This window comes from Prinia subflava, chromosome 20, assembly GCF_021018805.1.
Source record: "Prinia subflava isolate CZ2003 ecotype Zambia chromosome 20, Cam_Psub_1.2, whole genome shotgun sequence".
Classification (NCBI taxonomy): domain Eukaryota; kingdom Metazoa; phylum Chordata; class Aves; order Passeriformes; family Cisticolidae; genus Prinia; species Prinia subflava.
The window spans coordinates 3005295-3020735 of NC_086266.1; the positions used below are offsets into that span (position 1 = coordinate 3005295).

At 41.8% G+C, this 15441-nt stretch overlaps 1 protein-coding gene across 1 annotated transcript; it reads right to left on the reverse strand.

The window, feature by feature from the left end:
• Nucleotides 1-4696: 4696 nt before the first annotated feature.
• LOC134560676 (fmr1 neighbor protein-like) lies at nucleotides 4697-13456 on the reverse strand. Its single transcript, XM_063416912.1, has 7 exons — nucleotides 13303-13456; nucleotides 12224-12295; nucleotides 11386-11499; nucleotides 9706-9840; nucleotides 8346-8442; nucleotides 5777-5928; nucleotides 4697-5413 (listed from the first exon to the last, which is right to left on the reverse strand). The coding sequence occupies exons 1-6, from the start codon at nucleotides 13340-13342 to the stop codon at nucleotides 5811-5813; spliced, it is 576 nt and encodes a 191-aa protein (XP_063272982.1). The 5' UTR covers nucleotides 13343-13456; the 3' UTR covers nucleotides 4697-5413; nucleotides 5777-5810.
• Nucleotides 13457-15441: the final 1985 nt, after the last annotated feature.

The window sequence follows — 15441 nt, forward strand, 5'->3', positions numbered from 1 at the left end:
TTTATTCCCAACAGAGCAGGATAAGTTCAGTGTTTTCTTGGCAGACAGACCTCCCATGTCAAAATCTACTTCCCAATACAGTTTTGGAGGCATTCACCTGTCTGGTAGGTTAGATAATAAATAAATGCCCATCATGTCTTTATCTGAGATTTTCTTCTTGCTGCTTTTTCTTTTTTTTTCTTTTTCCCCTTGCACATTTGGGGAAAGCCACCCTCACACCCCCCACTCCCCCCTCCACCCCCAGCCAGGAAATAGTCATTTTGAGGCAAGACCTTAAAATTGATGATTTTGAAAGTTTTCCCTGTTGCCATGCTGTTCTGCTCCTGCATTCCTGTGGTGCCAGCAGATGAAGTTGTAAGCCTGCTCGCCTCCCTGCATCTAATCCTGATACTACTCAGCAGCAGGGAAGGTGGGCAAATGTTCACTAGCAGTTGTTGGCAAAGAAACACAGCAGGATTTAAACTGGATGATGCCACTGCATGTGTAAAACAACCATTTGAGCAAATGCTGCTATAGCAGCATCCTTAACCAGTAAAACAGAATTTGCTGTTAACCTTTTGTTTTCTAGCTGGCTGTGCTGATGAGTTATGATTAATTGTAGTTGTGTTTACAAAAAAAAAACCAAAAAACCTCCAAACCAAAACGAATAACCAATTAAGCTTATAGATTTAAAAAAAATTAAAAAATGGTTGTACCAGTTGCTGTGACAGACTTTTAGTGTGCTCATATATAACTAAAATTTCAAAAGGAAAATGTGAATAACATTCTGTTGCATTCTGGTGAACGGTTCAATGTTCTTTTTCACAAGGTCATTTTTCCCATGGAAATGATTCTTCTCCTCCTTTCCAGTTGGCACAGCCTGGTCTTTAGCTGATGTGCCCCAACCCCAGATTTTTCATGGTTTAAGCACACTCAGAGCATTCTAGGACTGTTCTGGATGAGGAGCACCCTAACAGTGATATGCCATGCTTATCCACTATTCAAAAGCTTGAGCTGGGCCACCTGCAGTGACATAAAACAATGGCCAAAGAGCACCCCAATTACTGCTTTTCCCCAGGCTCTCAAGTTCCCTTCCTTCTGATAGTTTTTCACAGAGATTCTAAGAGCTGCATCCTTCAAACTGAGCTCTGTTGTTATTTAAAGCCATCACTTTTCTATCTGGGAAATACAGGTTGAAATATCAGCTGTCAGTGTTAGGAACAGGAATGAACTTTTCCCTGTCCTTCCCTGAAGATGATGGGAGCAGATTCATCACACAGCCATCCACAGTGACCTATTGCAGTTCATAAGGCCATGTTTAATTGAAGAAATTGCCTTTTGGCAGTGCTGCTGCCTACCTGGGGCATTTAACTGAGGCATGGCTTTCCCATCAGGCAGTGTATGCAAGAGCATTTTATACCTGTGCATTACCTCCCAGCTGTGCCCTAAGAACAGGCTCTGTCCTTTCTGTTGGCTTTGTTTTTCCACCCCACATTTGCCACACACATCTTGTGTGTTAGTGGTGGATCAAATTCCCTGAATATGAAAATGTTTCAATCTTGGGGAGTCAGTAAAACCCTTAAGGGGGGCCTGGGCAGGGGTGCACTGCTGATGGCAGGCTCAGCACCTCCACCAGAAGATCCCTTTGCTCGAGGAAAGTTGTTTTAATATTTTCATTTTGACTCAGCTGATGATCCACACGAGGTGGAATATTGAACAGACTGAGAAGGAAAGGAAAATATATTTATAAGTTGGATATTAGGAAGAAGTTTTTCACAGAGAGAGTAATAAAGTACTGGAATTATCTGCCTGGGGAGGTGGTGGAGTCACCACCCCTGGAAGAGTTTAAAAAAAGACTGGATGGGGCACTCATGTGGAATTCTGTGAGGAAGCAGTGCAGAAGGAAACAGGGCTTTTGTGAAGGCACTTGGAGCAGCACAGTGAAACTCAGAGTAAAGCAGTGCAGCTGTGGACAGTTTTCCCCTTTCATCTGGCAGAAACCATTTTTTCTCAGGGTTTTGTCAGAACAAAAAAGTTTCGGAGCACAAACACCAGGAGGAAAATTGGGTTAGACAGAATCAGTTGCTCCACTGGGACCTTACAGGAGAATATAAAACACCTTTTCCAGGGGGAACCTTACACTTCATTTTAGCTGTGCATCCAAGCCTAGGTCAGCAAGATCACAGCAACCATAATATTTTAAAATTACATCTCTTACATGGAAATAAGCTGGGAAAATATTTGTTGAGTAATGAAGTACATTCTCCTATCTGCACCACCTGGCTCTGCATGGATGTCAGCTGGGTAAAACAGGCCTCAAAACTGAACTTCAAGCCTTCAAAAATACAAGTTTCCCAGTCACAGAGATTTTGTTTAAATACAGTTCTGTATTTGGCCTTGGATTTTCGAGCTTTACAGTTCAAACCTATTCTCTCATTCCACTGTATTTATTTTTTATGTTCAATTCACATGACTTTGAAAGCTTTCTAAAGGTCAGAAGAGAAGAAGCACCAGATCCTGCCACAATCACCCACAACGAAATGCAGTCATTTCACATGGCTTTAAAGCTTTCTAAAAAAGCATGGTGACTTTTCATTTCAGGGACTGGGGCTAAAGAGGGAACAGAAAACAAGGCAAATCCTGTGCTCAGACATGGTGCAGGCTGTGGGTGATGTGAGGGAAGAGCTGTCCTGCTGATGGAGCCCTGTCACAGCAGCAGCCACTCCTGGAGCATCAGGCCACGTTGTTTAGCCTCGTATTTATTTAATCTTTGTGAGGATAAAGAAGGATGTTCCACTGAGAGCTCTTTTGTTTCACTCTCTATCAGTTCAAAGGAGAGCAGAGCTCAAGCCACAAGCAGTGGTTTGTATATCTTGTAAGTCTCCTAAAGCCTTGTCATCATACCCTGTATTATGTTGTCTTTTTTTACTGAGTGACCATTGCTCTGCTGTACACCATCTGCCTTTCTGTGACTTGATGAACCACACTGCAAAAGGCAGAAATCAATAAAGTTCTCAGGAACCCAAAATCCTTGGCAGGAAAAATGTTTTCCTGCAGCACCATCTTGTGGTCCCCGGTTTCAGGATTGAGGATGTCCCTCCCTCTCCCAGGGCCGGGATTTTCTGCAGGCTTGGGAACCACACCCAGCTCTCAGCAGCTCCTCTTGGAGCCACAGAGGTACTGTGAGGAGCCTGGCAAAAATCATTGTTCCCTTCTCTAGCTGACCTGGACTCTTATCGAGCTCTTGGAAGGGATGGAGGGGACAAAAGAAAATTAAATTTGCTCAGGAACACGCAGCTTGCTATTATACATGACACAATCAGCAGCCCAGGCACTGGGGAAAAGACATCTCCAGTTAAATGTGAGATAACCCCATGTTGAAATTATTCTGTAATATGCTTAGATCCAGGAGCAAAAAGCAAACAAACTAAACAAAAATTATGGAAGGGATGTGAATATTCAGTGTGAGCAGGCAGCCAATCAGCTGATCACAGCATCCACCTTTTTGTGACATTGGCAGCACAGTTTGCATCACACACAGGCCTGTGAATAAATATCTGTGCCTTGACTCTAAGGTGACAGTCTTGACCTTCAATAGTAATGAAATAGCTATGATGACTTCCTAGGCACAGAGAGAAGTTATTTAAGTGATACCCATGGCTTGAAAGCTCTTAATGTATTTTCAAGCTAATTAAGAAATTAAAAGGTAAAATCAGAACTTTTCTCCAGCTGAAAAGCAAAACCTGCAGCTTTTTAGAACACCTTTACAGCAAAGCTGCTGCATGGAAAAGGACAGGCCCCACCTTTGTGCACTGCTGTCCCACCAAAGGGAACACGACCCTGCCTGTGACTTTTTCATCTCCTGCTCCTCTGACAGAACATTCAGCTCATGCTCCTCTTGTTCTGGTGCTGCCAGACACAGAGGCACTGATTGATTATTCACCCTTAAATACAGTTGTTTTATCACTGTGTCAGGATGTGACACTGAAACCAGCTGTGCCACCAATGACGTGGAAACTGGAGGAATTTATTGCCCTCCAAACCAAAATAATGAAGCAGCAGGTGAAAAATCCTCAGCATCCACGAGGATTTCTCTGGTTTGTCATGTGCACAGTTCAGCTGTGACAGTGCCTTGGAATTCATGCAGCAGGAAACTCTTTTTCCCTTTGTCAAAATGTCTATATACATGCTTCACCTTCCATAAAAATAACATTAAAAAAGAGCAAATACATACACAAATCTAGAAAGCAAACAGTGCCCTGTTCAGTTACCATTGTTTTGTTGCTCCACATCAAAAACAGTGTAATACTTCTGCTTGCAAAATTTTAACCAAATCATCTGTAACACGAAGCTTCTGGCAATGGTTGCAGTGTCAGGTTTTAAACTCCTGATCATCAGCAGGCACTCCAACACCTTCATCAGATTGCCCACAGGCATATTCCACCCACATTACACTTGGATTTGCAGTGATCCCCTTTCCAGGATTTAGAAAACGAAGAAAAATGTTCTAAAAGGGGAATTCTGGAAGTACAGGGTTTCTAAGAATCACTCATAATATTTACACTCCAGCTTGGGCCCAAAGCTCCATTCGTGCCTATTGTAGCTTTTGGAAATTCTGCTGCATGGACTTCAGAGCCCCACTGAAATATGACAAGTGATTGTGTCACTGTGGGTGATACTTCTGTATTCTGAGATTCTTTTAGGTGCTCACTCTGCACTCAGCTGTCAAAAAGTGTTACACATCCGTTCCTTTTATTTTTGTTACACTACACAGGAATGGAAAGAAACTGCATTTTGGAATCACCTGCTTTGGGAGACAGGTCAATAAAAGATCAAATAAAGCGCGGTGCAGTGATACCCTGCAGAGAGAACAACTCCAGAGACAACACTCACAGTTTCTTTAAGTACTTTGTATTTCTGGCAAGAATATCTTTAAAGCAATTACTCAACAACAGGTTGCCCAAATCCTCTGTAGCCTGGTAAAGAATTAGCAGTTCTCCTCACTGCTGTGCTGTGGGACCATCCAATATTCCTCTCAATCCCAATTTAATGAGTGACAGAACTCTCTTCATCTTTTTCTAAGGCTGACCCCTAAGCTGAGATGGACACATAACTGCTGTCTTTATATCCCTCCACAGGGATGCTGCTGTATGAAAAGAACACTGACTTTTCTACTCAGGGGTTGCCATGGGCAGTTTGCCTTTCAGTGTTACCAGTTTTGGGTTTTTTAAAATTTTTTTTTTTTGTACAGAAGGTACGGAATGAGTGCAAGAAACTAGAATAAAAAACCACTTTTACTGCAAAATCAATAGTATTATCGAGGGTTAACAACTTGGTGTTGCTTCAGTGCTAAAATAAAATGTGTCATTTTCTAGGAGATAGTCAAAATAATCCTGGTGTCTTCTGCTTGATCTCCAGGATCAGGTGGATGTTCCTATACACCAAAGGGAGAAAAAAAAAATCCCAAACATGAGTATAACTTGATTTAGGGACATCTTTACATTTCTGCCCAATCAATATTCTCCCTAAAATATTTCTTTGTTGCCTCATGACCTCTCTGACACTTTTTTATTTCATTGTGACCTTTAGCAGGCTATAGTTTGGCATGGTCACAGGAAGTAAATATCATTTCACTCTCAGATTAGATTTATTTCAGTAATCAATTGCTCCTCAGCATTGAGGAACAATTGACTACAACTACATTTGCTAGGGGATATCTTTAGTATTCTGCACAGACTCAGCAGAACAAATTTAAATTTAGAATTTAGAACTAAAGAACACCCCAAGGAGAGTTTACCTTCCTTTTGTCATCCTTTTGGTTCTCTCCTGAGTCAGTCCAGTAAGTGGCGATGGATCTCCTCATCCTGAGCCCTTTTATCCCGAGCTCTTTTTTCCCGTGCAACTTTCTGTACTTTCTTGCCTATCTTTCGTAAAGGGTTGATACATGGACTGCAACATAGTAAAACAGCTGAAATTGGTTGAGTTCCGAAGCAGGAATTTAGAGAAGGTCACCCAGACTTCAGCCATGAAATCCTAACCCTGGTTTTTGAGAAATCTCAAATTGTTGATTTCAGGGGCCATCATAAGATTCATGACCAGAAGAGAGATTAGGTAAGGAGAAGCATTTCAATGCTTTTCCCATTTCTTACATTTTCCTCATGAATTTCACCTTTTGACTCATACAGAATCACAGAATCATTCAGGATAGGAAAATACATTTTAAGACCATCAATCCCAGCCCCACGAGGCACACACAGCCTGGGACATCCCTCATTTCCTCAGAGAGGAACTCCTGCAGTTCTGCTTGTCTCACCCCCAGCAAGGACAGGGACACAACAAAACCATGCCCAGAAATTTCCACACTAACAAGGCAACAAAATTCTGTGGGCTTCTCACCACAGCCGTGCTGGGGATTGGGAAGAATGAAGACTTTTCTATTCTGTTTTTAACATTTGCACAATGTTATTCAAAAGCAGCACTGTTCAGGTACATTTTTCTAACTTTTAGTGTTAGAAAAATGTCCTTGCATGTGGTTCTTAAAGAGGACTAACAAAACTGAGAGGAGTAAGATGGGCTGGCACAGTTTTGGACACAGAAAAATCATCTCTAGACAGGAGATACTGTGCTGATAGCACCCAAGGGAAATTGCCAATTGGCAGGAACAGATGTGGAGATTCTGATTCCTGCATGCAAAACACCTCTGGAGGGAGGCAAAAACACCGCTTGCCCATGGGGAGAGTAACAAAGCCTCACTGGCTTGGGAAATCAGATCAACTAGAATTGATCAAATGCAGCAAGGAGAGGAATACTCAGCTCCCTCTATCAATTTTACAGGAATTTCATATTCCTACATTTGCTTTGTCTGGCCATGGTATAGAAACCTTGCACTTTGCTCCACAAGAGGCACAGTGGAGTTCAGCGATTATCTCAAATTTCATCAGCAAAAGTCATCTTGCTTTTTTTGGTAACTCTAGAGAACAATTTTTACTTTTGTGCACACCAGTTGCAGCACAGATTTGGCATTGTACACAGGACTCTCTCAACAATGACTGTATAATGTGGAAAACAAAAGAATTTCTATCCAGAGAGGTTTTTGGCTTATTAAAGGAATGTTTCTCAATGCTCTATCAACTGTCTCTAAAACTGGTAAAACTCAAAGTTACAGAGTGATAGGATTGCACCCTTTGTTGAACTTAAATATGTGATGTTGGAATTTTAAACCATTTAGCATCTGGTTAGTTACTGCATTAAAAAACAAAGCAAAATTCATAGGCACAAGAGCAAAATTCCTAGTTTCACTGGCTATGAAAAAATAAGAGTAATGCTCATTTAAACACTAATGTGAATTCTCCCAAAACAAACACATATTAATTCATTTTCCAGAAAATTTATGATAATTTCACGTTGATTCTTTGCCTCCTGCTCTCAGAGTCACTGATGGGTCAGTGCAGCTCTCTGTGTGCTGAGCATCAGCTGCTGAGCACAGTGCAAGATGTGACGTGGAGAATTTCCCAGCAGGTTTTGTCAGGGTGTGGAGCCATCTGCCAAGCAGCCTCGTGAAAAGTCCTTGTGTGTGTGTGTACATGGACATACATGATCCACACACACAACTCTGTGTCTTAGAAGAGCAAAAGTTTAACTCTTGGAGGTGAAAATCTCCACTAAAAAGACAATTCTGTCATATTAACCAAGTTGTGGCACCAGCCATTCAATATAAATTACTACCTAAGCAGAATAAAGCATTGTTGTGTTAATTAATTCCATTAGTTTGATGACCTTGATGTTGTGGGGTTTACATTTTCCCTGTATCCTCAGAACACACAGAATGCTGAAACTCTTCACAGTATCAGACACAAACTGCTTGCAGGCTGTAAAGTGCCCTATACATTAAAACCCCCACCCTGTTAGAAATAATTAATTAGATAATTAATTCCCAACTCACAGCTCACCTCTCTTACTCTATTCAGGCCTATATTTTGTTTTTTCCTTCTCTGTCTTACTACATAACTCCAGGTCTATCCTGGAGTCTGTTTTCATGTTTGATGTGCAACTTCCCAAGGAAGTCAAATAAGATTAAGTCCAAGTCTTTTATATCCAGATCTTTAGAAAGAGTACTGGGGCATTAAATAACCTTTTTTTTTTTTCTTTAAGCCAAATTGACTCTCTGTTTTATGTAGCTTCAAAATAGAAGGACTCATCTTTTATGTTTGAACATTAGTTTCTTGCCCCTTTTCTCCCCTCACCTAGTTAAAGATGACAGTTCTCCATCTAGAGATGGAAATATCATCTAAAGATGACAGATAAAAAATGTTAGTTCTCCATATTTTCACATTTAGGAACAGGCCTGGTCATGCTCTAACACTTACCTTCTCTGCAAAAGGGCACAGCAAAAGATTGGTAGAAATCCCAAAGTCAAAAATCCTCCTCCAGTGATCAAAATCACTCGAATGGCCAGCTGCACATCTGTGGGGACAGCAGAAGTTTGCATTAGCTCTGAATAATTCTGATACAGCCACTGAGGCTCAGGGGACACAGTCAGTCCTTTAAAGCTGGACTCACTGCCCACAAGGGTCTTTTCTAACCTAAATGATTCCATGATTCAGCAGCACAATGGAAAAAAAGTGGTGGAATTGAGGATGGTCTCAAATTTCATTTGAGTTGGAAAAGCAAAAATGTTTGTTTAGTTTCAGAGGCAACCAGGGTTTGAGGGAGCCCAGGACAGGGGGCACAGTTGAGTGGGGGGAATAAATAATATTTAAAAAAAGCAAAGTCCCTCAGAAGCTGCTTTGAGAATGCAGACAAAATCTTCCAAATGAATCCTATTCATTCACTTCATAACTTTTGTAGCATTTTAAGGCCTTGTTTTACTCCCAGTGAAATTCCAGACAAAGCTCCCAAGGAGAAGAAGCATTCAGTGTGCAGCCTGTGACCAGCTGACAAACACAATGCCAGAGTCTGATACCTGCTAAGTGCTTCCATTCTGTCAACAGATTGCTACAAGGCAAACAGAAAGTGTTTGCATTTTCTTTGGACATGTGCTGAACATCCAGGAGCCTTCAAGGAGCTCATTAATCTATGAACAAATAATTCTGTAAAATAGTCAGCCCTTGATCTTGATGTCCAAACAATAAAAGCCTAACTGGAATGAGGAATCAAGCAGTCTCAGGTGAATAAGCATTTTTAATTTTAAAATTTGCTTCAGTATATATCTTAAAAATGAGCTTGTAATTTTCACTGTACAGCTTTTCTTCTTGCTGTGGTGAAGTGTCTTTTATACAAAATCTAAAGGCTCAAGCTGGGACTAAATACTATTAAAACCATAATTTCTGTCATAATCTCCTAGCTAACAAACAGATTCTGATGGGATCACACTGGATAAAACTTTCTTCAATCAAATAATATTTAGCTGGTAGTAACTACAGCTGCCCCAGCACTGGAATGTGGAGCTGCTCAAGCACAAGGAAAAATTCAATTATTCTGACCTCAGCTTGTTCCTCAAGAAGCACAAACAAGAGAAAGGGAATTGACGTCAGCTGACAAGTAACCTTGGGGTTTCATATCTGTGTTGTCATCCTAAAAATTGGGATATCACCTCTGAAACCAGTGGAGGTATACTGAATTATACTGAATTATAGCAGGAAGAATTAAATCATGAAGTTCTAATGATGGTTTCTTTTTGCTTACTTAACCCCGTGTTTGGCAGGGTTTGTTCTGAGGCACACTCACCATCCCTCACTGGCATGTAGCACTGCTCATCCTGGCCAATTCTGAAGGGACAGCAGCGGATTTTGGAGCATTCAGACATGTTCAGGCCCTCTACAGGACAAGGAGTCAGGAGTCGCTCACTGCTGAGGCGGCAGGCTTCAAAAAGAAAATAAAAACAACATTAGGTAAGATGTCTACCCTGGGAGCCGTGTGGAACAGAAGGAAGTCATCACTTTGGTGTCTCTAGCATATTTTGATTAATTAAATCTGCCAGAAGACAATATCATTGACATTCATGTATGCTCTTTCCCAAAACTCAACCGATTTTTATATTGAAATCAGCAGAAAAGCTAAATCATATCATTGAAAACCTTCTGTAATTTGCTTTGTTTCTGTGAGGCTCTATTATAAAGCTGAATCTAAACACCATTGTGACACTTTTTTATACTTAGGTTTGTAAAGTAAGTGAAAAAGACAAACTAAATTTTCTGACTGTTCTGTTTCTAATTTAAAAAATTTAAAAACCAGCAGAAATGTGGGCCTTTTTTTATTTTTTTTTTCTGAAGGAATATATTGCAACTAACCATCTCTGTTTGGCACTTATAATTTGTCTCTACAAGCAGCTAAAAATCAGCTGCTAGGAAAAAAAAAACAAAAAAAAACCCAGGACATCCAGTACAGTTAATAAAGAACACATTTCAGCAATTTTTGAGATTTCCTATTTTACAGCAGATTTATTGATAATCATGAGATGCTCTATGGGAATGGCTTAAATGTGTAAGATTATTATAAATAGTAGACATCTCTGTATGTTTAATTCCTATAAAACATTGTACCTCATCCTTTATGTTACACAGCAGCTGCAAAGCTTCATTTGGTTCCAACAACTCCCCCAGGACTGGCTGTATTGTCAGCCTCACATTTATCAGAGACAGCACTGGCAGCCAAATTCAGTTTATTAAAAGGGGAATCAGGATTTTCACGAGTACTCTGTGTTTACTTAGGGCTCCACGTGAACAACAGTGGTGGAGGCACCCTGATATTAATGCAGAAACACACCAAGTGAAAAGTAGAATTTCTCCTTCCTATTGGTCTGGGTGTGGAGCCAGGCTGGCAGTTTTTATATATAACAAATCTTCTCTGCACTCATATTATTTTGCTTTTTGATATTAGCAAGTTAGCATTGTGATTTCCAGCTCAGTAATTGTGTGAAGTGATGTGGTTCTTGTAATTTAACTTCAGCAGTCCCAAGGTGAGTGGATCAGTCTAATCCAAGGTCTGAAGCCTTCCTTAGCCAGCAGAAGTGGGAGAGAAACCAGCGTGGGACAAAACCCTTCTCCCATTTATGGAAAAAAATCTTTTTTCTCTCTCTGTGGATGTGGGAAGACTGGAAAACTGGTTCAGATACGATACAGCAAAGCCAGGTATGGTGGGTCCTGTGCCAAACTTCCAGCACGATTTCAGCATCTGCAGCACAACCCCATCCCTGGGGAGGGAGGGCTCTGCAGGAGGGCAAAGCAAACAAATCTGGGACTGTCCCACAGTGAGCAATCCCATTTCCAACAGCTCCAGGGAGCTTTGCAGTATTTGACCAAGGGTTTTAAACATGAAATGCTGCCAGGAAGGGGAGGGAGGGTGGAAGTGAGGCAGAAGTGGGAAGGGAAGAGACAAACAAAGCTGCAGGGCTGCAGTGACACTCACTCGTGGGTCTGAAGAAGCTCAGGAAAGATTCAAACACTGCTTCCATGGTCATGTTAGGCTTGCTGGGTGTCTCTGCACTCTGCTCTGAACCAGGCTGGATCGGTGCTGCCACCACTGAAAGTTCATCATGATTAGCTCATTACCATCAAAACTACCCGTAATTAATTAAAGCAATGACATTTTCATACTGATTATCACTCATTAGGAAGGCATTTACAGTCATCAGGAGCTGTGTCTACTGATGGCTAGCAAGGTTAAGCACAGGTGTCTTCCTGTTGTAGTCACTTAGGTGGCTTTAAATTGCTTCATGAACCACAATGAGTAAAGAGCTACAGCTGTAAAATTTAAATTAAAGAGTCCATTCAGGTGGAAATTGTCAAAGATAAAAAGCCCTGCTGCTCACCTGTGATGTGCAAGTTACATGAAAATGCTTTGCTGCATCTCTAGTTCTATTTCTCCCATGCCCACAAGCTGAATTTTCAGCTTTTTGGATAAAGATCAGACCCCAGTTAAAACACAGAAAGTGGGGAAAAATAGAAGAATCTATAATTGGGGAAAAAGAAGATCTGTGATCAACTGTGAAATAAAGGCAAGTTGCACTGACAGGGATGAAACAAGCAGCATTTATTTCTTGTACAGATGCACAGAGAGAAACAGAAAATATAGTTGCAGAAAAAAGATATTTTGCTCTATTTAAGTGCCAGAACGGATCAATCCAATCTGAAGTAATTGCTTGTAATATTTCTCAGTATTTTCCAGTCATTTCCAGGACAACAAAACCTGCTTGCTAATAAGAGTTCTTGCTTTTTGAGGGTGTTTTTGTCCTTGCAATACTCACGTGAATGGATGCTACAAAGCAGGAGCAGGACCACGAGGACCCACGCTCGATGGGTGCCAAAGGGCATCATTACTGCAATAAAACCAAGAGCAAGAATGGCTATGGGGCCCTGCATAAAACAAATTATTGATCTTAATTCATATTTATGGATTTGAGCAAAGCTGACAGTGCTGCACAGAGCAGGACTGCCTTTTTCGCAAAAAAGAGGCACTCATTGAAAAATATATGTTTATATATTGGGAATAAATGGTTTTGAAGAAATTACTCATGTAAAGGGAGTTTAAAGGCATCTTGTTAACAGAGACTAACCAAAAAAGTATCTTTCTGAAGTGTCCCAGAGCTGGACACCTGGCACTTAAAAGATAATTGTTAGCTAAAAATTTTAATCAGAGTCCAATGAACAGAATCCAGACTGAAGAATGAATAATTTTTGAAAGCTTAAAACTGAATTCTAGTTTAGCTCATTGAATTCTTCACTCTTTTCACAATTAGAGCACATGAAGAGCTTTGGACAACATTTTTAAAGGTGGTTCAAAATGGTATTATGGATGGAAACCATCAGAAAACCCCATGTGATTCACAGTAATTTAGCAGTAGGTTTAAGTTGAGTTTTGTACCTCCAAGCAGCCCCTGCTGACTGCTTTGCCTGATGCTGTATTTCCCTTTGCCTGCTCCTCCTGTTTTACCCTAAAAGAGACTTTTTTTTTTTCAATTATTACCACTTGGATTTAAAGACAGCTTAAATCTGGAGACAATTTGTTAGTTTTGGGGAGGGGAAAGCCCCATTTTCTGAAGTGCTGTACAGGGAGAAGAGTGCCTGCATTCCACATGGATATTGCCCTTTGAAGGGTCAGCTTGGAAGTGGCTGTGCTATAGAGGAATTACAAATATTCCAAATATACATGGGACATGTTCTGTCCCATGAAGAAACCAGTCTGGTAAAGTGAAATTATTTCTTAAGAGGACAGGAATCACGTTTTCCAAGATACTAAAATTCCATACCATTCATGACAAATTGGGAAAACAAAGGAGAAGGAAAACAAGATAAAGAGAAAATTCTTATTCTTGCCATTACTTACTGCTTTTGCTGACTCCTCCAGCTCTGCTGGAGCAGGGCATGAGCAGCTCCTCAAGGTGCAGCAACTGCAGGGTGGCCCTGACAACAGTGGAACCAAAGCACGTCACAGCCACCACCCCCAGGGCAGGGAACAGAGGGGCCAGAACAGGCTCAGTGTGTTGGGAGAAACCCTGCTCAGACTCCTGGAAAGACTCCCAAGTCTTCTACTCACCAAGTTAAAAACGAGTTCATGCTCTTACCCATCACACTGCAGTGTAGAATACAGAAATATCACCTGATTGTGCAGACCAGGTAACGGGTAAGAGATCAAAATACACTCAGATCAAAAAGTTCAGTCAGAATGCTTAATTGGGAGCTTCTCACTAACCCATGAAAGGTGAATTAATGAGGTATTGCTTCACCAAATATTGGCACACTTGGAGCACAGGTCTGATCTTTCTTAGACCCTGAAGAAAGCCAATCATATCCTGGGCTGCATCAAAGGGAACACGGCCAGCAGGGCAGGGGATGGGGTCCTGCAGACCCCACCTGCTGTACAGCTCTGCAGATCTGGCCTCATTGCAGCTGGGACAGAGTGAAATTTTCTTCTTTGTCACTGGAAATTGCTGTGCCTTGGGGTTAGGATGAGAATAATGCTGATAACACACTGATGTTCAGCTGCTGCTAAACATTTCCTGCTCTCAGTCAAGGACTTTTGGGTTCCCAAGCTCTGGCAGGGAGGAGGTGCACCAGAACCAGGAGGGAGCATGGCCAGGACAGCTGGCCTGGGCTGGCCAAGGGGATATTCCCCACCGTGGCACACTCAGGACATAAACTGCAGCTGGCAGAGAGATGCCAATCCCTGCCCAGGGATGAGCTGGGCACTGCTCAGTGCATTGAGCAATTCTACTGTGCAGCTCTCGTTCCTCTTGGATTTCATCTCTCTTGCCCCTTTTCATCACAATTACTATTATTGCAATTATCTTTCATATATTATTCTTGTATAAACCATGATTTTTACTCTCATTTCCCCTGATTCCCAACCCCACTGGGAGGGTGGATGGAAGAGGGTGAGTGAGTGAGCAGCCTGGTGTTGGTGGCTGCAGTCAAACCACAGGTTTACCCCATATGAAGGATGTGACCTCTTTAAACTTCTGCAGAGGGTGATGAAGGTGAGCAGAGGCCTGGAACAGCTCTGCTCTGAAGACAGGCTGAGATCTGGGGTGGTTCAGGCTGAGATCTGGGGTGGTTCAGGCTGAGATCTGGGGTGGTTCAGCCTGAGAAGGCTCTGGGGACACATCAGGGCCCCTCCCAGCACCTGAAGGGGTTAAATGAGAAAGAGGGGGAAGACTCTTGAGCAGGGCCTGCGCAGTAGGACAAAGAGAGAGTTTTAAACAAGAAAATGTTCAAATTAGATATAAAGCTGCAGTTTTTTACCATGAGGGTGGTGAGGCCCTGGCACAGGCTGCCCAGAGAAGCTGTGGGTGCCCCGTGCCTGGAGGGATCCCTGGCCAGGCTGGAGGGAGCTCTGGGCAATGTGCTCCACAGAAAGGTGTTCCTGCCCCAGGCAGAGCTTGGAACGAGCTTGGAGCTGCTCTTTAATGTCCCTTCTAACCCAGACCATCCTAGGATTCTACCACTTTACGCTCCTTTTATTAAGGAAAGGCTCTGAATAAACTGAGAGCAGTGTTTTTAAAATATACAGAAGCCTAAAGTAAATGCAGATGCCATCAAATCAGCAGTTCCCCTAACAGATGAGCTGCCTAAAGCAGTTGCAGTTTGCTACAACAGCCATCTGAACTGATAAGTGAGCCTGAAAAAACTCATATATTCACTTTTTCTTCCCCTCATTTCAGCTAATTGCAAAATGAGTTTAAAGGGTGGCTCTTTAACCTCATTTGTATGCAGCACTAGCTTACTTAAATAAGCAACATTACACAGTTATCCTCAGTTTCATTGTTTCACTCTGTACCCAGACCAGACTTAAACACTCTCAGCAGTTCCAATGAGGAGATACTTGGAAATGTCGAATCCCCAAGCGTCCTTTTCTGAAGCATATGATTTACATGGAAGTGAGATTTTCCATGCTGATTTATCTCCTGGAACACCCCAGACAGCGTGATGCATTTCTGACATGGGACTTTTCAGACTGCTAAGAATC